Source organism: Heliconius melpomene, chromosome 21 (genome assembly GCF_056956725.1).
Source record: "Heliconius melpomene rosina isolate 202511_hmr_F chromosome 21, ASM5695672v1, whole genome shotgun sequence".
Classification (NCBI taxonomy): Eukaryota; Metazoa; Arthropoda; class Insecta; order Lepidoptera; family Nymphalidae; genus Heliconius; species Heliconius melpomene.
The window spans coordinates 4125235-4153211 of NC_140409.1; the positions used below are offsets into that span (position 1 = coordinate 4125235).

Consider the following 27977-nt stretch of genomic DNA (forward strand, 5'->3'; position numbering starts at 1 on the left):
TATTAAATGAATGGTATATTAAAATTTCACATAAAAGTAGGAAAACAAATGACCCAAACAAAACTGCAACATTATTTACGTGAAAGTAAATATGGGAAAATAGGAATAGATGTGTTAATTGAAAAAACATTTAATGCACATTACTTTAATATGTATATTTTTAAAGAATTACTTAGACAAACAATTATATCTATAACAATATACACGTGAAATAAACTCTAATACTAAAAACGAGAAAATTATTATTTTTACATAACCAATAACAATTTAAACCTACATAAGCTTTGAACGACATTCAATGTTCACAATTGATAGTTTTATAAATATATGAAAGTATAATCTACAAATATTCATAAAATTATTATTATGTACATTGGTTATCGCTCGTGCTACTAATATATGGAGTATAATAATATTTTAATATAAGAACAGCATATCATAAGTAAGAAATAAACCGCACTAATATACAAATAATTTAACGTAAAAATAAACAATTTTAATTCGGTGGGACTTTGAGCAGCTTCCATCTCATAAAATGATAAACTTAGTCCATCTCTACTTTCATTGCCTTATAATATATTTAGGTAAATAAATCTCAAATTCAAAAGATTTTATTTGAAAAATACTAAAATACTTGATACTACTGCGTTGCGGTTTTACTTGTAAAAAGTCCGGTGTATGTCGTAGGTATACGAAATATTTCTATTTCCTTACTTTGAAAAAATTGTTTAGTTATTTTCCATATATTTGTCCATGTACTACATACACCGGGCTCTTGCGCCAATGTCTATTTTCGACTAACTTCTTGGTGACATGGTACCACCAAGTACGGTAAGTCAATAAATTATATAAATAAATCAAAATCAGCTTCACGCTGTATCCCGCACACAGCAGGGCACACAGAGGGAACGTAGTGTTAAGACACTCCGTTCCCCACTTTCTGCCGAATTCTGGAGGCATTGCGTGTTAAATGGCAGAAACGCCGCGCTTAGCCCTCGACACCAGAGCGAGGAAATGGAAATATAAACGTAACTAAATATTTCTCTTCCCCGAGTGGGGATCGAACCCACAACCGTCGCGTTACAGTCACACCCTTGTGCCGCTGCACCAGGACGGCTTTAAAATATAAATTATATAAACAAATGATAATTCTTAAAAAATAACAAAATTTACAAATCAATCAAATACACCAGACGATTAATGCACTACACAGCAAGATTATAATAATATGTAATATAAATTTTTAGACTTATTATAATATGTTAATATAAAAATAATGATGGCTTACTTTCTCTATAATCATGGCTGATGCAAACCTGTAGTGTAAATATTGAATACTGAGAGCATCTTGAGATCATTGATAGAGCTACTTAAGTTTACACAGCTAGGGACTACTCACGTTTTTTTCTAGTAAGCCTATACAGTAGTACATATGGATTATATTATATTGACATTAGAAAATATCAACTAAGTACCGCAAACTTACAACTAAATCTAAAGCTTAAATCAAATTATATAAAAAAGGAGTATTTCATACAAAACTCATAAAGTGATATGACAGCACCTTAAAAGCAAATACAAAATGCCAGCGTTCTACACCAAATTTAAACCACAACCAAATTTAAATAAGTATATTTTAAAACGAAATATATATAATATACTAATAATAAATGCTGAGTGAATATTGCAGATTATTATTTATTCTCTAGTGATAGATAATAAATACACTGACATGGACATTTATTACTATTCATGTAAATTCGAGACTACAGGATATATTGAGTGTCCATTACACTTAATACAAATTGTTAAGAGTATTCCACTAGATAACACGAACAGAAATAAAAAAAAATACTATGTACAAAAATAAAACTCCCATAAACAATAACCAAAGATACCAACCACCTAATAAATATGTCACAATGATTATATTTTTTTAAACTAGAAATTATGTTGAATAAGAAGCAATTTAAGTACCCATATCATATCAGTAAATAGTTGAAATACATATAAATTAAGCACGTTTTACGCAAGAGTGCCCAGTGGGGACAAAGTTAGCACCAAAGTAAGTGATATTTGTTGATTTTACAAAATGACAATATAGAATGCCAACTAAATTTAATTAGCCAAGGGTGTGCAACGTAAAATTACAATTTTTGTCCAAACTTTAAAAAAATCGGTCCTTTATAATACAGTTAATTAATCAATTGGAAAATATAAGGGATGTTAAAGACAGAAATAACGCTCCATATCAGTCCTTATATCAGTTTTAAGTTAAAAGGTATAGGTTACTTACCAATATCAATACTATATATTAAAAAATTGTTATAAAATAATACTGAAAGTTAGGAAGATTTAGGATTTCATTAGTTAGAAAGGCTAGGTAAAGTTATGAAAAATACATGTTTCAATCAATGTTATTAGAAGTAGCCATTAAAAAAAAAGCTTATATAGAAGAAAACGTATTTAAACAAGTAATAAGAAAATATATAGACTATAAACAATATAAATACTATAAGACCTTTATAAGACTACAAAAGCGTGAGGAACAAGCGGTGGTCAAGCGCGTGCTGTCTAAATTCTAAGCTACTGAATTACCTGTAGTATTAAAATAGACAAATTTACTGTTCCTTATATTTATCTATGTTGGCTGTTTTATCTGCGAACATCGGTTCGTCCTTCAGAAATGTTCCGGAACGTTCCATCACCGGGATGTGTTCTTGATCGTCCCTCCTGTGTACATTGCTGGAAGTACTTAAGGTCTTCGCCTGTTTCTGTTTGCACAGCTTAACTGCGACCGGTGGTTCTTTCGCCACTTTCGGTACAATCTTGGCAGAGCTAGATTTTGTGGCGCTCATTAGTGAACCTGAGATTTTTCGTTCGTAAATCCTTGTCTTGCTCTTGGCTAATTGTGTGTTTATTTGTACTTTGGAGCTGGCATCTGATTTGCTGCTGCCGTTACACGATACAGAGTAATGATTCAAAGACACGGGTATCTTTGTCTTCACATTACCGCGCAATATTGAAGACGGCATCGCGACCTGGCACTTTGTAATCACCGCTATAAATAAAATATTCTATCAATATTTTATTCCCAAATATTAGTGTTGTGAAATTTAATGTTTTTATTGAAATTAAATTAAGATTGCAACATTAAATAAGTTTTTAAAATATTTTCCATTTAAAACTTATGTTTGTTGATCGTTCAAATCATCCTATGAAACACCTATACAATATATTACGTCTATAATTAATCCACCAAGAATGCGGTTTGAAATTACAAATACAAGTAATGTGTTTCGTAAAAAAAAAGATATGAAGAATTATTATTGATATTGGAATATTAAAAATCGTCGTAGCGCAGCGGCACAAGGGTGTGACTGTATCGCAACGGTTGTGGGTTAGATTTCCACTCGAGTAAATAAAATATTTATTTACATTTATATTTTCAATTCTTGGTTCTGGTGTCGGGGCAAAGAGCGGCGTTGAGTTCCGCAACTCAACACGCTATGCTTCAGAATTCGGCGGAAAATGGGGGACGGACTGTCTTAACACTTGGTTCCCTATGCCTACCTTCTATGTGCGGGATTTATTATATTATTTATTATTGAAATAAAAAAAATTACAACTTACATTCAACTGATCCCTTCCCAGTGTGCCTTGTTTTAGTGTAAGTAGCGTATTTATTGCTATTTTGCGATTCACTTAGGGAATCCGTCGAGGGTTCGGCCGTACGAGGCCTCGAAGACGTTGCAAGACTATCTTGAGACATCGTGTGTGATTTCTTTTCACACACCTGATTACCAAGTCGACCCTTCCTCAAATTACGAGACTGTATCGGACTTGAGTTACGCGACGATTCGCTCGACGAAACCATTTTGTTGATAAACTTCTTGGTTGGGGATTTCTTTTCTTGTTGTTTGGGCTGACGTGGTTCTAAATATCTTGGTTTTGTGTTTTCAAAGGGGTGAGGGCGGGCTGCCGGTTTATTATTGACGGTGTGATCTTGGGATGTTAATGTTTTACTTTGGTTAAACTTGGCTCGTTCCTCTTGCGCCTTGGTTGTCCTCACTTTGGGCATATTCGGCTTGTTATTGGAAATCTTCTTATCTGCCAGTTCAGTAGTACTCGGTACTTTGTCCCTCGCGATGACCACCGGCTTCGGTTTGTACGGAACAAAGGAGTTTCTAACTTTTTCCATATCTAGACTCCGCGTGGCGACAGGATTGATTGTTTTAGGTTTACTTTGGTACGTACTTTTCGTTTTCCTGTCTTGCAGTGGGCAAGCGGTGAGGGGTATGGCCTGGGGGCCGTACATTATACAGCCCAGTTCCCTCAGCCTTCGTCTTAGGTCTGAGGGTAGATCTTTAAAGGCCTGTGTGCCGACCACGCGTGGGGCCGCTCGTACAAGAGCGCCTTCACACTGTAAACGCCAACTACCAGCGTAGGTATACAATACACTAAAAGGATGTAGTATTATATTTATTTGATTGTTTATAAGATCGGGAGCCGCGTGATGCGTGGGTATAACTCTGACCAAGGTAGACAGATAGGCATAGGCACGACAAGTCTCGTCTGGGGGGGCCCATTCTATAGCGGCTGCGAGGCAGTCGTCGAGGGCCTGTTGTGCCGCTTGATTCGTGCTGTTGGGTACTCTTGCAATCATCTCTAGGACGGGGAGAAGGCGAGGTGCGGCGTAGTGCGCCGCCGCGTTTACTAATCTACGGCACATACGTGCTACACTTTCTGCCCATCTGCTGTTTTGTAATGATGCCACTAAAAATATAATTATTTATTAATAAACATAGATTTACATATTTATTATTTTCATAACGTTTTTGTGAACAATAGATTAATATGACCAGATACAATATAATGCGTGGGAAAAATTCGTTATAAAAGCCAAATAACCTTAAACAGAGCTAAAGAAACCATATTGATATATTTTTATAAAATAATTACAATGTACAGTAGTGTACTGTTTACTATTACCTGTAACACCACATCCACAAACAGTATCTATTAGATTATCAATAGAAAGATTGACAATGTGTTCCTGATAACATTTGTCGAGTAACTCTTTCGGCAGCGTGGCGAAGGTCTTAGTTGGCCACACTTCGGTAAAATACTTAGTGATCCATCTTAGACATTTGCGATACAAATCATCCAGCCCGTAAACGGACGATAGAGGGAAGCACTCAAGTACACCAGCTGTGCATACTGGACATGGCTGAAAGAATTAAAAATCAAGTATTAAATTACATATATTTAAAATATGACTAGTCGCGCAGTCACATATCCTCCGTGACTGTATACGCGATGCTTGTGGGTTCGATCTTCACGCAGCAGAATAATTCTATGTAAATTATTTTCCTATCCATATATAAACAAATCGGATTGAATTCTGCCACTTAAAACGCAATGTTGAAAATTGGGCTGAAAGTGGTAGCAGTGTCCTTTGCCTACCCTGCAATGCAGGCAAGTGCGTGAAAGTTATTTTAAAATATGTAATTTGCAGTTATAAGATAGTCGATTATATCACAAATAACAACTACAAATAAAAAAATAAATAATAATGTACAACAATATGACTTAAAATGTTTGTTTTATTTACCCGGTGAAAATAGTGGCAATATTTTGCCTTCAGAGTGAACATGATAGCTTCTTTCAGACCCTCAAGTCCCAACATGTCGGCAATCGTCGATAACTCCAGAATGCTTACTGAATCAGGAATAGTCGACAGACCAGAGTATATGTGACACAGGGCGAAATGCACTACGTTGAAGGAGAAACTAAAATAACAATTAGATTCACACTTAATTTTACTTATTTTTTATGTATTTCTCTTTTATTTTCCTGTAACATCATTGAAAACATATAATATTTAGAAAATTAGGCGAAAAGTGAAATAGTGTTTTATAATCAAGTTCCTTCTATCTACCTTTCTATGTAATAAAAATAAAATCAATTTATGTTACAATATCCATAGCTAAAACTGTAAGTATGTGTTTAATAAATCGTTTATAGAAAGAACATAAGAGAAGGATTTATATAATTAATTAAATAAATGTGTGTCAATAAAGGCACAATTTCATAAGAAATAATACTTACGGCGGTAAAACGATAACGTTACCAGCGCTTTCGACCCATCCACCGCTTAATATACCAGCAAAGTATTGACATCTGAAAACAAACAAAGGTATCTTAATTTAATATTTATGTATGTCGGAGAGTATGAATATGCAACGTCCAGTTGTTTGACTTGGGTGTATTCAGAGGACGGCAACACTGTCAGTTGTCAATGTCAATTGTCAGTTTTTAGGGAGGTGGGGTGAATGACGCGTCGTTCTTAATAGAGGAACGAGCGATGCGGACTTCATAGGGCCTCTCTCAGGTAGCCGAGGGTCTCACCCGGGTGGGCTGACCGCCCAGGCGACTTTAGCTCATCCTCCCCCTCCTAGCCCCCATCCTCCCCAAAACCACTTCCCCGTCGGAGAAGTAGCGCCTTCACAACCTCAACCCGAAGATGCACCTATTTTAATAAGTGCAGAGTGAAACCCGGTAATAGGGACTCTCCCTGATGCCGCTCCCCTCGCACCCCCATGGTGAGCAAGAAGGAAGAAAACACGGTCGGACTTCACTTCTCCTTCGAGTGGCATACTGGACGGTTGTACTGAGACGTCATCTGACTTCACCGCGTTCCGAGTATAGACGAAAATTAACGAGCCTGGACCGCCCACGTTTCATTATATATATATCTATATATATAAAATCGAAAGGTCACTCACTCATCACGAAATCTCAGAAACTACATGTGCTAGGAATCTCAAATTTTGCATAGGAGTTACTTATAGGACGTAAGTGCTCGCTAAGACGGGAATTTGCAATATTCGACTTCTAAGGGGTTGTTTTTGGGGTCGAAAGTTTGTATGAAACTTCGTTACTACAAATGCTAGGAGTCTCAAACTTTGCATAGACGTCACTAGGACGTAGTCATGGAGACAGAAATTGATAATAAGATAGTTCACGCGGGTGAAACCGCGAGCGGGCCGCTAGTATATATATATATATATATATATATATATAACGAATATATTATACAAATTAAAATTTCTAGTGAATTACTTTTATTTATTTGCTAGGCGAGACGAAGTGTGGCGTTCAGTTTTTCCTTTCACCATGTAGTGTGTCGAAATTAAACGGGTCAACAGCGTGAAACTTAATAATTAAAATTACCTTGAGGACAATATACATTTATGTGCCTTTATGCGTTTACCGGATACCTCCACTATTACATCTGGCGCTATTTCTTCTAGAAACATTCGAAGCAAGTCTTGGCCCAGCCGAGACTGACAATTGCCTATCAAGCTCGATGTTTGGCTCGTTTCTTCGGTAGTGCTGTTTTCTAGAAAAATAATATTATATTAAAATAAAAATAAGCTAAAAATTCAAATATTTTTTTATAAAATCTTACCTATAACGGAACGACACATGCTACTCTGAACGCTACTAATTTCAGACACATCTGAAACTGGGTCTTCTATCTCGCCCACACTGGCCGGAGCGCCCGGCCTCAGCGGCGACCGCGTCCTGCCCGACAGCGATATTGGCATGCTCTTACTAAATTCATTCTTTAAATGAGGAAACAATCTATTCAAGCTCAACGCGTTCTCTGAATGAAATGAACTGATAACTTCGCTAGATCTCAACGTTGACGCCATATTCTGTTCTGACCAATTGTTATCGGGAATCGATCTTGTCATTCTCGAGTCGAAACTTTCTCTTTGAAATATGTCTGACTTTTGAATGGGTTTGTCTAAGTCTGAGAGCTTCACGAACAAATCTGATTGTTCATTAGGTGCTTCTTCGTGAATGACTGCAGATACGTTCGGTATAAAGCTTTTGTCTCCATTGCGCCGGTGGTTTTTTTCATTTTTCACGATCTCTAAATCACTTGATGTTGTCGATTTTTGAGGAATTGGATCTGGGATGGCTATTATTTCAGAAATGCTTATGTTTGGATCATTGCATAGCAATTCATATCTCTTGAACGTCTCTGAACTGGTATTCTGGTCCGAGTAGTTATGGGACGAGTTTGTTATGGGACTCTTTTCGTTACATGAATTTTTACTCACCTTGGAACTTTTTGTCTTGTTGTCATTGGGTTGTTTTCTAACATTAAGTGAGGATGATAATCTTAACGGCATTTCTTTCAATGTAGATGTTTCTCCTAAATCAATGTACATGGAGAAAATATTTTTCTTTTCATTTGCGTTTTCATTATTATTAGGTTTCTCCGGCGGTAGTGGATCAGGCAAAGTTGACAAGTCAATGTAAAACTTGTGACCAGATTTTTCACTACTATCAGAATCTACAGAACTTCGGCTTTTATTAAAAATCTCGGTACTGCCATGCTTTGTTTCATTTTTTAATGTTTCACATACTCTGTCACCATGCTTTTTAGTATTGAAGTTATGAGGGGTGGAAGTGGATATTCCTTTGTCTACTACTTTGGAATTGCATAACATATCCACTACCCAAGCTGACCCCGTAACTAGTTTTGGGGATTTAGGTAAACTGTTACACTCTTCATTCAAACAAACACCGGTCACTATTGGTATATTTTCCACTTTTCTACGCACTGACGGACTATTATTTTGTGTTCTTACTTTAGAATTATGGATATCTTCGATTGAAGCTCCACCAGACACTATAGGAGATGATTCATTGAATCTGCTTGGCCTGAAATTGGTAAGACTTTCTCTACTTATAACAATTGTGTCACTTTCACTTTCTTCAGATTCATACTGCTTCAGCGAAGATGTTTTTAATGACATTATTGAGTTATTTGGTGTCGTGCCCATATATACAGTACTAGTAGGAAGTGTACCTGATTTTTCAGTTTGCAAATTAGGCAAACATTTTGTATCAAAGTTTTCTTTACTTTCATTTATGTCGTTTGTACTTAATGAATCTTCTGTTATGGGAGTCATTTCAAAAATAGTAGGAGACATATCTTTTTGTATGGTGCCTGGTTCTTTATTATCTGGTTGTTCTAGCGAGTCATCATTGTCGTTACTCTCGGACCAGTCACCCGGGCTGACATCGGCTCTGTTCACTGTAGAACATGGCACTGGCTTGCTAGGAACGGGTACTTTGTCCTTAACCCTATTGCCCTGATCAGATGGTTCCTGTATATTTACGGACAGCTGATCTTCGTCGGCTAGACTTGCTGCATCGATAAAACAAGGTGTGGTCTTTGTTGTAGACTTTTCATAACTTTGATAGTCTGACATGATAGGAGTTTTATCTTTATCTAATATGACATCAAATTGATTGACGAACTGACGTTCGTTGTGAATAAATTTGTCACAAATTTCCTTGTCGTTTATTCTAGGCGGAAACACTGACTCCCAAGATCCGGTTTCAGAAGAGACTGAAGAAGATTCTAATATTACAATTTCTTCGTTTTGTCGCTGTTTTTCTTCTTTGGAAGACTTTCCATAAACAGTGTCGCCCGACCTTGATTGAGATTTAGAAGTCCCTTTAGAGGCGGTGAAATCGGTATCTTGATAAGCGTTGCTTAAGGAGGATGTCCCAGTTCGACAAATAGGAATTTTAATCTTTTGACCTTGGTTTTGATCAGTTTCTGGGCTGGATGTGGATTCCTGTGAATGGTTCGTATCTTCTATTGTGAGATCGTGGAGAGTACTCTCAGTTAGTGACAAATCTGCCAATGTGACGTCTTTGTGACTACTGATACTTTCCAATAAGCCAGTGTTCTCCAAACCTGAATCGGAAGAAGTGAAAATATTTTCCATTTTAATGCTATTTTCGCCAGCATTTAATTGAGGCAAACAGCCAGAGGACCCTAACGCTGGGGAGCAAGCGTATGCGGCGGATAAGTAATCTGAGGAAGAACTAGGATCGTCGGTTATTAAGCTATCAGGTGAGTACGCCGGATCTAATATTCTTTCAGTTAAACATTCATTTACAATGACTTTGTTGGAATCTAGATTCTTAGAAAATTCAAAAGGTTTGGTGCATACATTATACTTTACCCCTTTATCAATTTGTTTGCCATTCACTAAGGGCTCTTGTTCTAATGGTAATTTCTTATAAATATCACAATTATTGGAATGTTTAATTGGTTTGGATGAATGACTAGATATAAGAGATAAAGATGTGGGTTTATTTCGTTGCAAATTCTTACTTAAATCTCTATCTTGCGACTTTATGATAGTATGAAATGCATCTGATAAAGCATCTTGCTCATTGAGCTCTTGTTCTAATAAATTACCATCAATGTGGACTAGCGCATAATACTCCTTGGTTAATTCAGTACTTGGACTAAGACACGAAATTTCTTGAAATGGTTTTTCTTTATAAGGACTGGGACAATTTGGAGTTAAAAATACATCTATGTCTTCTATTTCATCTTTTATTTTTTTGTGTTCCGATAAATTGTTAGTGGTGTTTGTAAATATATTACTTTTAAGAAATATCAATATTTCTTTTTCTTGAGTTGTTATGTCGCATTCAGTGTATGCATCACTGGAAATAAAATGTTAAATGTTTCAAAAATTAAATCAACAGAAAATTTCAAATGCTGTATTAACGATTTTCATTAATAATTTTGATTTAATTCATCAAACTGCACACTCATATGTCAATAATCTTACCCTAGAGTCTATTTATCATGCAAAGTATTTAAATGATTAATTATGAGAGTGACATACATACTTATTATACAGAATCAGTTAATCAGTTTATAGTTACCTTACAAATGAATATATTTCATCAAATGTTTCCCTTCCAATGTTGACATGCAAAATAGCATCAAGCTTCCTATAAAATTTATTAGTACGTGCCTTTAGTATACAAGTATGTGTTAGTATTTTTAATTTTCCACACACAACTTCCAAATCTGAATATATAGATTCATCAAATATTCTGTAAGTAAAAAGATCTATTTTACTATTGCTTTTGCCCATATGAAATTTACATATAATTAAGTGTAAATAGGCAGTGTCTGACTTAAATTATACCCACTGATTATTGACTGTAAGAAGATTAGTAACTTTTTACTTAGAAGTGCTAAGGCATTGTTTACTTTATCTATAGTTTATGGTTTTAAATACCTTGCTACATCCTCTTCAAGTTGTCGTTGGAGATAGAGTTCCAATTTGGAAGCTTCATCCGATGTTGCAGAGTCACTAGCCGACACCGGCTTAACCCTCGGGTCCGGCATTAAGCATTTCTTAAACCTATTTAAAAATAATAAAAAATATTTTATTCATTATTTCTATGTTATTATAGAGAGAGACATTAATTTTCTCAAAAGATTTACATATATATATCACTGATCGAGAAAATTACAAAATATTAAGTACAAGAAATATATCTCGAAATTACTATATGAATATTTAAATTACTATATAATATAAATTTACAATAACCTTATAATATCACCTCAATTCAAACAAGTATGAATATTTTGTGTGCATGTGGGTAGTCTAAGAAATTAATAGTTAAAATGATAGCAAATGTATGATGTAATGATACAAAGACAGGTGGCACATTAAATCTTTTAACTGGTATTTTTAGATTCTGTCAATTTTTTTCATGAAGTGTAGTTTTTTTGTTAAATGTTTTACTTATCATTTACATTATTCTTATTTTCTTTGTATCTTGTTACGTGAAATATAGTGTAGTATTGTATTGTAATAAGTACATATATTAGTTATGATATTAATGCACTATTATATTTTTATTAAATATATTTTAAGAGAAATCCTTTAAAATATGGCTCTTTAGACTTTTTTTTAAAATTTCTCACTAACAACAAAAAACAAAGCTAAAATTTTTTCTATTAAAGTTTATGTTTATGTATATTATACTTTAAAATCATTGAAAAAATACAAAAAAATACCAAGACTATTTATTTTACTATTTCTTTATAAAGTTGTGTAATTGGTGTGATTCTATAGATAAATCATAATCTCAAGATAGAATCTTACGAGAATCACTAATTATATATATATATTAAGGCATCACAATTCATTCAAATTCAAAACATGTTTCTATTGTCTAATGTTAATACATATATGACATCATGCACTACCATCACTTGTATCATGGTGTTATAAAACATACTAATAAAATATCTTCAGCTTTCCTATTTAATTTATATCACATATATTTCCTTTAATATTGAAATATTTATTGTAAATATTAATTTTTATTTTTAACTAGCGGCCCGCCCGCGGCGTTGCTCGCCTGAACTACATGATTATTAATTTAATACACATAATTGACTGACAATTATAATGACTTCTAATATGTTTTTTAAGAGGTCTTCGTAATTTCTATAGGGAATATTGATACTATTATACTAAAATTACATATAACTAACTATTTAAACACTAATATAGAATGATTTTGCAATAAAATCACGACCAAATCTGTGAACTACACGTGTGTCAACCAGTACATAAGCCAGCGAAAAAAAATAAAAAGAAATATCCTATATTATGATAAGAACAAACAATAAAATTGCTCGTGACATACCAAAAGGATTCCAATTAGTACAGCAATTCTTGACACAAAAATAAATAGATTATTTTAAGTGCAACTGATGAATAAAAAAAACACAACCACTTAAAAATTATTTGTTGTTGTATTAAATTAATTATTATTTATTAGGTTTTTATTAGGTTTAATAATTAATTGTTATGTTAACGCGTAAAAATCTTCTCTATACAACTACCGATCGATTGTCACTAGCGCCATTGTCACAGCCGGTGTTTATGATTTATCTATATTCCAATTTCCACCGTGAAGACATAATTATGCTTTAAATAAATCCGATGAAAAGCGGTATAATTTAAAAGTGAAATTATTGAAAAATAGTGAAGATTTATTATCTTACCTTTGAAAAAATTAAAATGAAAACATTTGTTAAGTCATATACGACGAGACAATATTTTTTCTCTTTCTCGTACGATTTGCGCCGGCGTACTTCGTCATTAAGGAAATTGAATGATATAATGACTAAAATAAAAACAAGTTAATTAAAAGCTTTTAAACAAAACGTTAAAATAATATGATTTGTTAGTAATTTGTTTTCAAATAAAATAGGATACTTTTAAATTTGTATTATGATATACTTAAAATAAATATGAATACAGTAACGAATTTATGCAAAAATTAGTAAGATGTTATAAAATTGCTAATACATAATTATAAAATTAATTAAAATATATAATTTGAAATATTTTTGATGCCCTATGGTCATCGATTTTTGAGAATCATTGATGTTAGCAGACAAAATATCGATGTTTTAACATCGCGGTTGCATTAATGAAAACATTATAACATCGATATTCCATTAAATAAAACATCGTAACATTGACGTCATAATCGATCAAAATTTACGAATGCTTTTTTTTAATATTGAATAGGCTTGCGTTTGACCGCATCAAGTCTGGTTGATGCGATCTACGGTGGTGCACGCTTGTCTAGCAGATACCTATTCACTCTGGTTTTGAAGATCCTCATATTGTATGTCTTAGGAAATACAGATGCCGGCAATGAGTTCGACTCTCTCGCAGTGCGGATGAAGAATGTAGCCTCAAAGCGTTTGGTTCGTACGGTAGGAATTTTTGCCACGTACGGATGGCGTGAAGCTGTACTCCTAGAAGTTCTAAGGTAAAAAGGGGCTGGGGGAATTAAGCTATTACACACAAACACACACACACACACACACACACACACACAGTATTTTTATTAAATTCTGAACTTCACCACACACCACAGACTAGTTTTCTACCCAGTCTGTGGTCTATGCCGGTGCAGCCAACCCAGTGTCGTTTTATTATTTGGGCTCTATTACTATTACTAAACCGGGGGGTTTAGTAATAAATCGAGGGATCAATTATTATTTTGTAAATATATTCAATGTTCAGACGCGCCATTTTTACTCTCTTATTATATGTATGCTATCTTATTATATAGCTGAAGCGGGATGGATACAGGGAAATGATAAAAAGTATGAGAAAAAAGAAACATCGATGTTACCTAACCGATGTTAGGATGACAACATCGATATGTTGTTCTTTCGATTTTTAATAAATATCGATGTTACAGCTTCGATGTTGACATCGATGTCAATGGGCATCCCTACTTTACAACCCCATATATGGCATGTTCTAACTTGTCAAACAGTTTTTATGTATTTATAATCTATATTTTTAGGATAGGCCTTCTGTCAGCGCAGTTTTATCTACTTCTATCTATTACTGTCAGATCTTTCATCTGTTCCCAAAATGCACAATAATTTTTGGTGCCCTATATTTCGTTTTATTGTAATGCTCGATCTTGTATATTGAACATAATGCAAAGTTTTATGTTATAAAGAAAACGGAGAGTAAAGTAAATTTGAATTAGACGTTAAAAGTTTATTATATAATTGTTTTAGTAAATAATCCCTATTATGATAGGAACGTTATAATTTATAATCGAAGCTTAAAAATTTATTAGTGTTGTTATTTGTCTTGATTAAGTAATGCAAATATGGATCATTCAACTCAGAGTTGGGACCCTGGTACGTTTGTATACATTTTAGTTAATTTTATTAAATGTACGATGAAATACTCCAAATACAGATTGATGTATTAAGAAATATTTTGATAGTATTTAATATATTTTAGCACTGATGCGTTTGTTAACCTCCTTAAAAGAAGTGCAGTCAGGTGGAGAAGATGTTGCTTTTTTGAGTGAACTTCTCCAGTCTAAACAGCTTCATGCCCTTGTTCAAGTACATAATAAAATTGTGGCAGCACAATGCAAAGATGATAAATTTTATCCATTGTTGTCTAATGCTATGCAAGTCACTTTGGAAGTGCTCCAACAATTTAGTGAGATTGTGACAAACTCTAGTGAATTTGAAGAATTATTGAAATTATTACAAAAACCTCATTTTCAGGTGAGTATAATACGTCTACAGTAATTGATATACATGTATTGGTGTACAAGTATGCTTCGGTGGCTATTTTCAAGTCATAGTATTATCCATCACTAGCTATAATTTAACCATCTCTTGGGCAATGTAAAAAGCTGGTCATCTTTTAAGGCAATTTATCTATCTAGACTTCAATTACTTGGAATTATTGTTTGGCAGGAGAGAATGCTATTTATAATTTTTTTTAAATATTACCCGATGCTCTCGCTACTTTCACATTTTTATATAAAAAAAAGTATTTTTCTTTTCTAAGCATGTAATAACTCTTCAAAAAAATTTAAAAAGTTTAAGATATTTATCATATTGTCTCCTATAACTAGGCAATACTGTGCACTCACGACGCAGTAGCACAAAAAGACTATTACCCTCACTTACCCGATGTACCTTTGGATGCTGATGACGAAGAAGAAACTGTTAAAATTGTTCAACTTGTTAAAAGTGATGAACCACTGGTATGTGTTAATAAATACATCTACAAACAAAAAGTACAGTAAAAAGTACATCTTCATTTAGAAATAGCAGCTATTATTAAATATATTTAAATATGAATAGGAATATATGTATTTCATTGTTATGTATTTAAGTAATATTAAATAACTTAGCTTATGTCTATGAATAATTTAATAGAATTAAAATTTTTATTTATTTATATATATACATGTTATTTAAATTGCTTATTTACTATAATGAAGGGTATGTTTTAGTAATATATTTTTTTTGAAAGGGTGGAGCTCAGAGTGCAGAGCCTATAGTGGTAAGTCTACATACTGAATACTAGTTGAAAAATAATGTGCTTATTTTTCTTTCTGTTTCTGTTTTAAATTATATACCCTATTTTATAAAATTACACTTTTTTTCTGTATTGTATTCTGTAAAAACAAATTATTTTTTAGTATATATGGTATGGTTGTGGATCCTATTTCCACTTGGGGGAATGAGCAGAGCATAGGAAATGGAATGTCTTAATACAAGGTTCCCTCTGCCTATCCCATCATATACAGGTTATAGAGTGAAGCTGAAATAAAAACTAATTTAATTTCATACCTAAATAATATATATAAAATGTATAAAAAATTATGGTTAGAATACAATGCAGTTATCCTTTTATTATTTATCCAAATTATAAAATCTATTTATTAGCTGCTATCTCTAGATGTTTTTGTAATATGTATTGCAATATTTTACCCCTTCATTTCTTTTCATAATTTTGACCTTTTTTTAATAATATTTTTTTATACTTTATTTTATTGCAATGCAAAATTCTATGTTTTAATATTATTTTATTATTGTACTGTATTTTAGTAAGTATTTCTTTTAATTCTATTTTTTTATTATTATTTTTCAGCTCATTGCTTATAAGTTGACATTTAAACTTTTTGGCAAATATCTGTAAATATTACATCCAACTATAAATAAGCGCAACGGTTATGGATTTGATTTCCACTCATGGTAACAAGTTATTTCCATTTCCTCACTTTGGTAATAAGAAAAATTCTAGCTTTGATTTTCGCTCACCATGCGAAAAAATTGGGCGAAAGAATCTCTGTTAATCTTGTTATAAACATAGTCATTTATGTATTAAATTCTAATTACCCCATGAATATCTTAATATCTTTATTTTCTATACTTCAAAATTCAATTTTATTATTATAATTTTATACTTTTTTATTTCGTATTTTTCAAATATAGAACTAAGTTAATATCTAAATTGATAACGTCGCAGCACATCATCTGACTGTAACCGCGACGGTTGTGGTTTCGATTCTCACTCTGGGCAATGATTACATTTGAATTATTTTCATTGTCCCGCTCTGTTTACACAAATAGCGGCGTTGAATTCCGCCACTCAACATTTTTTTTCACAACTTTTTTTTTCAATGAATAATTTAGCTTGAGTGGGTTTTAGGGTGCCACTATAAAAACAGACGAGGAGACGGGGAAGATTGTCATTGCCAGAGTAATGCACGGTGGTGCAGCTGACAGATCTGGTCTCATTCACGCTGGTGACGAAGTCATAGAGGTCAATGGAATTAGTGTGGAAAATAAATCTCCTGCTGATGTTTTATCTATTTTGGTAAGTGTTTTTATCACGTATTAGAATAAAGTAGTAGGTAAGTAAAGCTAACCTGTTATTTTTGTATGTAATATCGCTCGGACACAAGCGCGTGTAGTTCTGCCACTCAACTGTGCTCCCAGATTGAATTCAGATGAAGTGGAGAAATAAAATGTCTTAATGGGAACAGAGTGTCCTAACACTGGGTCCCGTCTGTCTACCCTGTCATGTGTGGCATACATCGTGAAGTTAAAAACATATATCTAAATATATTTATATTGTAACTAACAAGGTAGGGGGAGACCTCGGTTGACCTTCGAAAACACAGTATCAAAGATACTAGAGGAAGGTCACGTAAAAAGCATATGGACCCGCCGGAAGGTATGTATGAAGAGGTTGATGACAGTGGACGAGGCAAAAGAGCTATGTAGAGACCGTTCTCTCTGACTACCCCGCTAGGGATAAAACGTGAAGTTAAATTAAGTAACTAACAAAATAATAGTTCTGTATAGTATTGTACAAGTACTCTTTAGCCACTGCATTGGGTAAGGCACGTTTCAACTGCGGCACGATAGCGTCCAACATATAATTAATTTAATTAGTGTATTTATTAAATTCATTTTCATAATTTGCAACTAAGCCGATGTGGAGAATCAATAATTTATTATCTGTACATGTGAAACTCGATACCCCATTATTATAATGTGTTTCTATTCGTATTTAATGCAATCGCAACTCTACCGGCTTACTGTCCACTAAACCTTGAATTAATAACGTTAGTGTATTAAACTACATGGGCGTAGGGCCCTAGACAAGTCTGGTGGTGGTGGAAAAGCCTAGACAAACTATCCTTGGACCTGGACCTTTTACAAAAGTTAAACATGTTTATTGATTGTAGTCCATAAATTAATTTTTATTTATAAAAAATCGCTTGTTAGTTAAAATTCGTTATTAATTATTAAATTAAATTGTAATTAATATAATTCAACGTTGATATTGCTATGAAGTCTTAACTTACATTAAAGTTTCACATATAAATGTATTCTACGTCGTGCTTTGAAATATTTATCACGTCAGTGTTATATGCTGGCTGCCGTAACGTACACAGTTAGTACTTTAGAGACTCTGTTATTCCTGTCTAAATAATTGAAAAGGAAAAACCACAATGAATTACGTCGTCTGCAAGTACCTATGTTATTTTTATGAGTTAATTAATCATCAAAATTATTTTGTGAATTGTAAAATCACTCGATTATGTTATTTTTTCATATTTCACATCCATATTATGTGTTTGGCAATGAATTCTCCACATTCCGCCCAATTTGAAATATGGAAATGTTGAATGGATATACTTACTAGTGCGTTTAATACAACCATAAACCCCTTAAAGGGATCAAATAATCAACAGTTACCTCAAAAACATCGTCAGATAATATATTTTTTTTTATATTCAATATTCTATTGAGGCTGTCGTGCCGCAGTGGCAAGCGTATTATTGTAAACTACTATTATTGTTATTATTGTTATATTATTGTTATTATTGTTATATTGCTACTATTACTATTATTGTTATTTATTAATATTTTTATTTCGATGGAAAGTAGGGAACGGATTAACATTAAGTTCCCTCTGGCTATACTGCTATATGCGGGATACAGCTTGAAGCTTATAAATAAATAAATAAATCACGCCTCGTACCAGACCTGATACCAGAGCGAAGAAATGGAAATATGAATTTAAGTAAATATTTCTTTCCCTCGAGTATGGATTGAACCCACATGCATCGCGTTACAGTCGCACCCTTGCGCCTCTGCGCCAAGTCGGCCTCTTAAATCTTATTAATGATTAATAAATATTTATTTTTAGCAAAGTTCAGAAGGGACCATAACATTTAAATTGGTGCCGTCGTTTGGGAAAGGCGGTTCAAGAGAAAGCAAAGTGAGAGTGAGAGCTCTCTTCAATTATAATTCCTCGGAGGATCCTTACATACCGTGCAAAGAGGCCGGTCTCAACTTTATGAAGGGGGACATTCTACATATCGTATCTCAAGACGATGCTTATTGGTAAGTCTATATTTAATGAATCGTTATCTATTTGTTAGTATTTCTATATTAGTACATTGTATAAATATATTTTTAAATGGAATAATTTTACATGGCAATAAATGTATCCAATTTACATCAATATCTTTTCAATTTCACTCATGTTTAAAAATTTGAGAGATGTAGAGTCAACTTCCAGGAAATAGACTCCAGTATATTTCACTGTTCTTTCTCTAAGCCAACGAGAGAAAGACCTATAAAAGATAAATATATTTTTACATAGCCCACGTATATTCCTCTTTATAATTCTGTGTATTATCAAAAGTCATCCTACTCGTAACATAATATATTGCATTTCAACTTATCGGTCGACTTGTCTTTGAGCTCGACTAGCTATGCGCTATCAGTTTCAAACTGCAGTGCCTAGTGCATATGCCTTGCTACATTTCCTTCCTGTTTCGAGGAAAGGTCACTTTATATCAGATAGTTAAAGATATATGTACATACGTACGAATTAAGTAGGTGATTCTTAGTTAGGGTATAGCAGCAATGTAATCATTATTTTATTAAAGTTAGAATTTTCATAAGGTTAATACTAGCAACCCGCTCGCTGCTTAGCCCCCTTGAACTACATACAGATATAGCAATCTATATATTTTTAAATTATGAACTGATTGAAATTAAACCAAGACTAAATGTTAGGGGATCTTTTCCAGAAGAGAATAGTGGAAACTACATTAAAATCGGTGAAGCCGTTTTTGAAGTTAGAGTGTGCAAACGAAACACACAGACAAAAGAACAAAATAATCAAAAATAATTGTTTTTCAGTTACGATTTTATTATAAACTAGCGGTCCACTCGCGGTTTCACCCGCGTGAACTATGTTATTATTAATTTCTGTCTCCATGGCTACGTCCTAGTGACGTCTATGCAAAATTTGAGACTCCTAGCATTTGTAGTAACAAATTTTCATACAAACTTTCGACCCCAAAAACAACCCCTTAGAAGTCGAATATTGCAAATTCCCGTCTTAGCGAGCACCTACGTCCTATAAGTAACTCCTATGATAAATTTGAGATTCCTAGCACATGTAGTTTCTGAGATTTCGTGATGAGTGAGTGACCTTTCGATTTTATATATACTCGTATATATATAGCTAAGTTGCTAATAATAAATTATACTGTTAGATATATTTCGATAGTATACCACTCACTTTCCAAAAATAATATATGGATATTGGCCGAAGAGATTAGCTATAATATAAAAAGCTAACATCTATTTGAAGGCTAACAACTAAAGGATTACACTTTCTGTTTAACTTTCTGGCACTCACCACATAGTACGTGAACCTCATGTTCACCGAGTTCTATTTTTGCTCTATTTTTACTGAATATAAAATTCCCTTTGTACGGCATGTCGATATCGTCTAATGTGCTGTGGTTGACGCGATTTTCTCCGTTCAATCACGTTTTTTTAGATGATATCCCTACATATAAAACTAGGCCAGTCGTGATACAGTGGCATAAGTGTAGGTGCGTAGACTATAAACGCGACCGGTTGTGGATACGAATCCCACTCGAGGGAATGAAATATTTACTATTTTCATTTCCTCATTGTGTTATCAAGGTTAAGCGTGGTACTAACACGGAATTCAACGGAAAGTGGGGAACAGAGTGTCTAAACAATCGGTTTCCTCTGTCTACCCAGCTACCTGCGGGATATAACGTGAAGGAACAAAAATGTAAAACTAGGTCATCTAATGATATCATGTGTATGAAATTAAATTGCTTTTGTTACTAACATATAGTTACAATAAAAAAAAAAAAATATATCAGCTTCACACCGTATCCCGCATGCAGCAGGGTAGGCAGAGGGAACCTAATGTTAAGACATTTCATTCCCCACTTTCTGCCGAATTGCTGGAGGCATTGTGTGTTAAGTGACAGAACTCAACGCCGCACTTTGTCTCGACGCCAGAGCGAAGAAATGGAAATATAAACGTAAATAATCACTTCCTCGAGTGGAGATCGAACACACAACCGTCGCGTTGCAGTCACACCATTGTGCTGCTGCGCCACGACAGCCTATAGTTACAATTACTTTCGAATTTTAGTAAAAATTTTGTAACTTTAGTAGCCCTCATACTAAAAATAAAAGAAGAGAAAACATACCTTTTATCTATTAAAATATTATAGTATTAAAATTTTATTTAGATTATTTTTAACTTTATTTTGCCTAAAAGCTCTATCATCTAAAACTGGGCATGTCCAAACGAACCTATAGAACTTCTACGATGCTTTGTATATGAATGAGGAATAGCAAATATTTCTGCTCTATTTAGCACTGTCGGCGAAACATAGCCTAAATAAGTTTTGGATTTAAATACCTCACCTACAAAACATCAATACAATTATATTCTGCACTAGCGCCCCGCCAGCTTAAATAGACAAATTATACATTTTTATTACATAAATTGTGTTTTTCTATTATACGATATATATAAGATATATTACTGCAAAAGTTTCATCGAAATCTGTCCTGTAGTTTTTGCCTGAAAGAGGAACAAATAGCCATCTTTATAAACTTTCACATTTATAATATAAGTAAGATTGAAATATATTGAATAAATCAAACAGCATAAAATGTTGAGAGAAGTCAATGAAATAATTTTCTATATTGCTGATACATCTTAACTAAGAAATACTTAATTACCTCTGGGGTTATTCGGGGTGGTGGGCGGCGGCAATCACTTACCACTTACTCGTTTGCCTTGTCTTCACTATTAAAAAAATTTTACTTTGCATTCCTATTAATTAATTAATATTTATTAATATTCTGATTTCTTTGTTCCGGCACCAAGGCAAACGCCCAGCGTTGAGTTCTGTCACTCAACCTCGGAAAAATTGGCGGCAAATGGGGTATGGAGTGTCTTAACACTAGGTTCCCTCTGCTTATCCTTTTTTATGCGGGAAACAGCGTGAAACTGATTACTCTGTGTGCCAATCAAAAGTTTCCTTAAAATGTGTGTAAGGAAATGTTTTCCATTATGTATAACGTAGTCATGGCTTATAACAATAAAAAATATTGCGAAGTTTTATATTTTTAAATATTTTAATGATGACATTGAAACTTAATACATTCGGATCCTCGCAAATCCGATCATACTCCGATTTGTATATTTGTAAACTTTCACTTGAGTTTTTACTCGACAAGTGTTATCTGTATATGTTTTAAGTAAATCAAATATTATACACACATATATATATATATAAAAGACTAGTGGACCCGGACGCGGCTACGCCTGCTTCAACTATAAGAATATTTATTAAATATATTCATTAAATTATTTTCAATTTTTAATAGAATTAGTAAGAAAATATAAGTTTAATAATCAAAAAGAATAATAAGTAGATACACATTATTAGAAAAAAATATCTGAGTTATTGAAATTAACCAACAAAAGGATTAAAAGTAACTAAAGGATAGATATTCTTAATATTAGAAAAAGTATCTAAAGTTTTCCGTGCGTGCGTACATAGATATCGACTCTACGAAATAACTAAACATTTCTCTCTATTAAGCAGGATAATTTTAGCGGGCAATATCAAATAAAATAAGAAGAGAACCAAAGTGTAGCTTAAATTAATTATAAACAGCAAATAATTACATAAACATTTACAATAGTTCGAAAATGTATGAAAATTTATAAAACCGTCAGCGTCATCTGCCCGTTCGCGTCGGTCATACTGTGCCGCCCGTAGGCTAGGTCATTTGTAATCAGTGACATCTCCTTAATTATTTATTAGAATGTTATAAAGTTAATTATAATTTCAATCTAGATAAAATGCTAAAAGTGACTATTATATTTATTTTCATAAGGATGAATATCCAAACGTTGCGGTAACGGTTGCGTAGCGACGCGACGGTTGTTATTAACATGGCAGAATAAATTGCATGTCAAATTAGAAAGAACTTTAAAATATATTAGTATATATGTGCAATGTAATGTTATATAGCCTATAGCAGTTCTGAAGAATGCAGCTTTCATACAAAACAAAAACATAGTAAATCGGATCAGTAGATCCAGAGATCTTAGCGTTCAAACAAACAAACAAACAAACAAACAAACAAACTCTTCCGCTTTATTATATTAGTATAGATAGATAAAAGATAACTATTAATTTACTATGTTTCACCGTTTTATAAATAGGATTTAGAAAAAAAAAAAAAGTGTTAAATATATTTTAAAAGCATACATATGTCGTGTATGTGTTAAAACGAAATCTAATAAGTAGCTAGCCAGGCAACTCTAGCCTCAATTAGGTCTCATTTTATTCGGTTCGCTTAGTTTTTTCACTCCATGCACTGCGTCTGTGTAGAGTGTACAGTACACTAGGGAATGAAAAATAGGGGATGAAAAATCCTAGTAAATACGAAAATAGTTTTGACATTTGGATTATTATTTACTAGTCGGCCCGGACGCGGCTACGCCCGCGAAAGTATAAGCCTAAATAATTAAAATAAGTTAAAAAAAATAATAAGTGGAGATTTATTATTGAAAAAATATCTGAGTAACCGAAATGAACAAACCAAAGAAGTAAAAGTAACTAAAGGAAATTCTTAATATTAGAAAAAGTACCTAAAGTTTGCCGTGCGCGCGTACTAAACATTTTTCTATATTAAATAATTATTCATTTTTGCGAACAATATTAAATAAAATCTCAAATGATTAAAATTACGATATTTTAAGTGTATAACATCGGTATGGATAACCGAACTGAGATAAATTAATTATAAGCAGCAAATAATTACATAAAAAATAATAGTAATTCGAAAAAATATAAAAATTTATTTATTTTATTTCAAAGTCTGCCCATTGGCGTCGGTCATACTATACCACTCGTAGGCTAGGTCATTTGGAATCAGTGACATCTCCTTAATTATTTATTACAATGTTACACAGTAAACTATAATTTCCATCTAGATGAAATGCTAAAAGTGACTATTATATTTATTTTCATAAGGATGAATATCAAATTATAGAAATCATCTAATTTTTGTTAATGTATACAAATCTATATCGGCGCGCGCCATGTATGCATTAAGCAAACTCACTTTGGGTGACGTTTTCTTAAAACAGCAAACTTTGCAAGCCGTTGCTTAGCAACGCGTAGCGACTATTGTTATTAACATGGCGGAATAAATTGCTTGTCAAATTAATTATTTTAATATTTTGGTATATATCGAAAATATTACAAATATGAGAAAAAAAAAGTATCCTATGTTCATTCCGAGACCCTCAAGTATCTCTATATGTGTATTTTATCACAATTAAATTAGCGGTTTGACCCTGATTGCGTAAAGACAGACAGACAGACAGACAGAGTTACTTTCGAATTTATAATATAGGTATGGATAATATAATTTTCAATTTAAATATTGTTTACAAAAACTAAAAGTGACTCAGCTTCCTACAATAGCTTCCACATCGCTATAACATAATATTCTATTGTACAAGCTGCCCCGCTTTGCGTTGACTGGTCGGTCAATTCTATATATAATAAGCGAAGTAGAAAATTTCGATAGCGCGATTCAAGATTGACCTTCCAACATTAACGGCATCGATGTTTATGAGTGATCTGTCACCTAGAGGGAACCTAGTGTTCAATATTCTATATATAACATATAGTTCTTGTTGAAATATATATTCTTCAGTCATCTAATAAGACATTCATATTGAATATGATGATAAGATAATTGGTATATAGGGGCACGTCAATGACGCACGACAGCTCAACGTCGACTGGTTTATTAATTACCTACACCACGCTCCACACTTCACCTGGCGTCGTGCCGTCCTCGTCGTGTCGTGCTTTCCCTCTTTTGATTTACTTACTAATCTAATGTAATATAAATAACTATTCTATTATATAAACTAATATAAAAAAATATCCTAACCCTTTCCCGCCAGGATATACATATTTAAAAAATCCTTATTTAAACTATTTTATATTGATAAGTTTGGTAAAAATAAATACATATACCTATATTTGTTCAGTTCATTAAAAACCCGATTTACAATAATTAATTACGTAACTTGACCGCGCGTCATGACTTACGCGCGTCGTGGCGCGCCAACCCCCGTAGCGGACCGCCCGCGCACGTCGTAGCTGATCGTAGCGACCGGGCCGTAGCAGATCAAGACGTCCGCGTAGCAGTCCCGTAGTATTTTGTTCTGTATTTATATACGTAAACGAGTCGCCGTACGGTTCGCTCATCGTACGGTCGTGCGTATAAGATTCTTATTTGTTTTTAAATTCACCTACATAAAGAAAAAAAAAATGATTCAGTGTAAGAAGTGCAAACTTTTTGTGTCTGTAACTAAGAACGATACTATAAAGTGTAAAGGATGTGAATCCATCTACCATAAAAAATGTGCACCAAATATAAAACAGTTTGCACAGACGAGTACTTGTGAGGACTGTCAAAGCACTAGAACTAGTCCTCCACTGCCAAGAAATCCAGGTGGGAACGTATCCAGGGATGTAACACACGAGAAGGTGTTAGAAGACATAAACAAAAAACTCGAGGTCATTTACTGTGTGGAAAAAAAAATTCAAGACCTGACGACTAGTATCGAATTTTGTGCTGAAATGTACCAACATGTAAATGAGTTTAAGGAAGAAGCACAGAAAAAGATAAAATCCTTAGAACAAAAGAATGTGTACTTAGAAAAGTGTAATACTGCCCTCGAAGAAAGGATCCAGGAGATAGAATTGCGGGAAAAAGAAAAAAACATAGAAATTCACGGACTAGAGAAGAGAAACGACGAGAATACAATAAAGGTGGTTAAAGATCTAGCACAAAAATTAAAATTAGACCCCAACGATATCGAAAATGCAAGAAGGGTAGGCCAAGAAAAATCAAATGATAGTAAACCTAAAATCGTACTGGTTACACTAAGATCTAAACATGCTCGGGACCAGTGGACAGCAGTAAAAAAGGACCACAAAATAACTAACAACACAGTATACAGCAATGGCAGCAGCAACAAAATTTTTATTAACGAAAGCTTGCCGAAATACAAGCGCCAGCTGCTATGGACGGTTAGAAATACTTTAAAACCAATGGGCTATCAATATATTTGGGTTCAAAATGGTAATATCTTGGCAAAAAGGAGTAATAAAGAAAAAAAAATATACAATATAAGATCGGAGCAAGATTTAAATAAGTTTGAGGGTAACAAATAAGTGCACTTAGCACTGTTGTTCTACACTAGGTGATTTTGTTCCATAAAATTCGACTCAACAAATTTTATTACAGCTGATTATAATTTCAAACGTTACTGCGACATAGAAAAATTGAATAATGATTTGACATCAAATAAGAATTCCCTACACTTATTGCACTTGAATATTAGATCACTACGAAAAAAATTTAATGAGTTGCAAATGTTGCTGGAAAATTATAAACATAAAGTAGATATAATTGTATTGAGCGAAATAAATATAAAGGAAGAAGAATTAACTTTCTATAAAATATTAGGATATAATACACATATATATACAAGGGAAACTACCCGAGGAGGAGGTTTACTGGTTTATGCAAAAGATAAATTCCATCTAAACATCAAAATACAGAAAACTTCAGAGTTCGAGGTGATCCACGGACAGCTAACAGCAGGAAAAAGCATTACGCACATTTTTGCTATTTATAGGCCTCCAAATAGAAATAAATCACTATTCGTGGAACAGCTGTCGAATATGATTAAATTTATTCCGAAATCTGAACATATTGTGGTAATTGGTGACATGAATATTGACATTCTCAAAAACAAATTAAACCCGATAACTACAAAATACAAAAACACCTTGTGTGAACTCGGGCTGCAGTGCGTCATACCAAATGCAGAAACAACGCGCGAAGCGATCGTCGGCGGCCGCGTCGACGCATCTTGCCTGGACCACGCATGGGTGCGAGCGAGACGGAGCGAGCCCACGCGGTCGTACGTGCTCGAGGCGGACCTGTCCGTGCGAGTGTGTGTGACGACGCGAACGACAGCTTAAACAATGACGTTAGTGTGCGTGAAGTGATTAGTGATAAGTTAGTTAAGCAAAAACTCTATATATATGATATATGTATTGTTGTGAGTGGAATTTTAATAAAAAATAAATATATAATTATGATTATGTTATATTTTTTAATTATATTAATGTCTCAGACAAATATAAGCAATAATATTATTTAATTATCATTACTTTTTCACTATTTAGTCGGTTTTAATAAATGCCCCGTCCCGAGACCCTCCCCCTACCCCTTGTTAAGTTAGTAAATAATTAAATCAAATTAATACATATGCTTAAATAAAATACTGTTAAGTTAGTGTCGAATGTGGGTTTCATTTTAGAAGTATGTGAATTTGTGTGTGTGGATGATGACTACGTGTGCCCGTTATTGACGATTAAGTAATAATATTATTTTATTTGTGTTTTAAATATATATTACTAGTGGACCCGGACGCGGCTACGCCTGCTTGAACTATAGTGACATCTCCTTAATTTTAAAATGTTATACAGTAAACTATAATTTCAATCTAGATAAAATGCTAAAAGTGACTATTATATTTATTTTCATAACGTCCTTATGTTATGTTACGTCCATAATATCAAAATATCGCGGTAAGGGTCGCGTAGCGACGACGGTTGTTATTAACATGGCAGAATAAATTGCATGTCAAATTAGAAATAAGTATTTTAATATATTAGTATATATGTATAATGTAATGTTATATAGCCTATAGCACTTCTGGAGAATGCAGCTTTCATACAAAACAAAAACATAGTAAATCGGACCCGTAGAT

At 33.4% G+C, this 27977-nt stretch overlaps 2 protein-coding genes across 6 annotated transcripts in view; one reads left to right on the plus strand and one right to left on the minus strand.

Annotated features, from left to right (window-relative positions):
- Positions 1 to 129: 129 nt before the first annotated feature.
- LOC146526904 (uncharacterized) lies at positions 130 to 13015 on the minus strand. Of its 4 annotated transcripts, XM_085206506.1 has the most exons (11): positions 12571 to 12773; positions 11142 to 11267; positions 10780 to 10953; positions 10301 to 10554; positions 7475 to 9790; positions 7237 to 7405; positions 6112 to 6183; positions 5615 to 5792; positions 4993 to 5230; positions 3634 to 4776; positions 130 to 3061 (listed from the first exon to the last, which is right to left on the minus strand). In XM_085206506.1, exons 2-11 carry the CDS (start codon positions 11249 to 11251, stop codon positions 2622 to 2624), a joined length of 5094 nt encoding a protein of 1697 aa, XP_085062632.1. In that variant the 5' UTR covers positions 11252 to 11267; positions 12571 to 12773; the 3' UTR covers positions 130 to 2621. The 4 variants fall into 4 exon arrangements, with proteins under 4 accessions (XP_085062632.1, XP_085062630.1, XP_085062629.1 ...); XM_085206504.1 differs by lacking the exon at positions 12571 to 12773 and adding an exon at positions 12932 to 13015 and having other exon boundaries at positions 7475 to 10554; XM_085206503.1 differs by having other exon boundaries at positions 7475 to 10554; positions 12571 to 12774.
- A 1273-nt stretch (positions 13016 to 14288) lies between these two features.
- The window catches only part of metro (membrane palmitoylated protein 7-like protein metro), a 38215-nt gene continuing 24526 nt past the window's right edge, over positions 14289 to 27977 (plus strand). Inside the window, exons 1-6 of one of the 2 annotated variants that reach the window (XM_085206507.1) lie at positions 14289 to 14605; positions 14712 to 14986; positions 15343 to 15474; positions 15747 to 15776; positions 16929 to 17096; positions 18942 to 19138. In XM_085206507.1, coding sequence (XP_085062633.1) covers positions 14575 to 14605; positions 14712 to 14986; positions 15343 to 15474; positions 15747 to 15776; positions 16929 to 17096; positions 18942 to 19138 — 833 coding nt within the window. In that variant the 5' untranslated portion in view covers positions 14289 to 14574. The remainder of the gene's footprint in view (positions 14606 to 14711; positions 14987 to 15342; positions 15475 to 15746; positions 15777 to 16928; positions 17097 to 18941; positions 19139 to 27977) is intronic. The other variant, XM_085206508.1, reaches the window with a different exon arrangement.

Coding starts and splice junctions, on each gene's coding strand:
- LOC146526904 (XM_085206504.1), bottom strand. CDS start 11,251: ATGCCGGACCCGAGGGTTAAGCCGGTGTCGGCTAGTGACTCTGCAACA. Junction 4,777..4,992: donor TTGTGGATGTGGTGTTACAG/GTAATAGTAAAC, acceptor TTATATTTTTAG/TGGCATCATTACAAAACAGC. Junction 3,062..3,633: donor TGGGAAGGGATCAGTTGAAT/GTAAGTTGTAAT, acceptor TTTTATTTATAG/CGGTGATTACAAAGTGCCAG.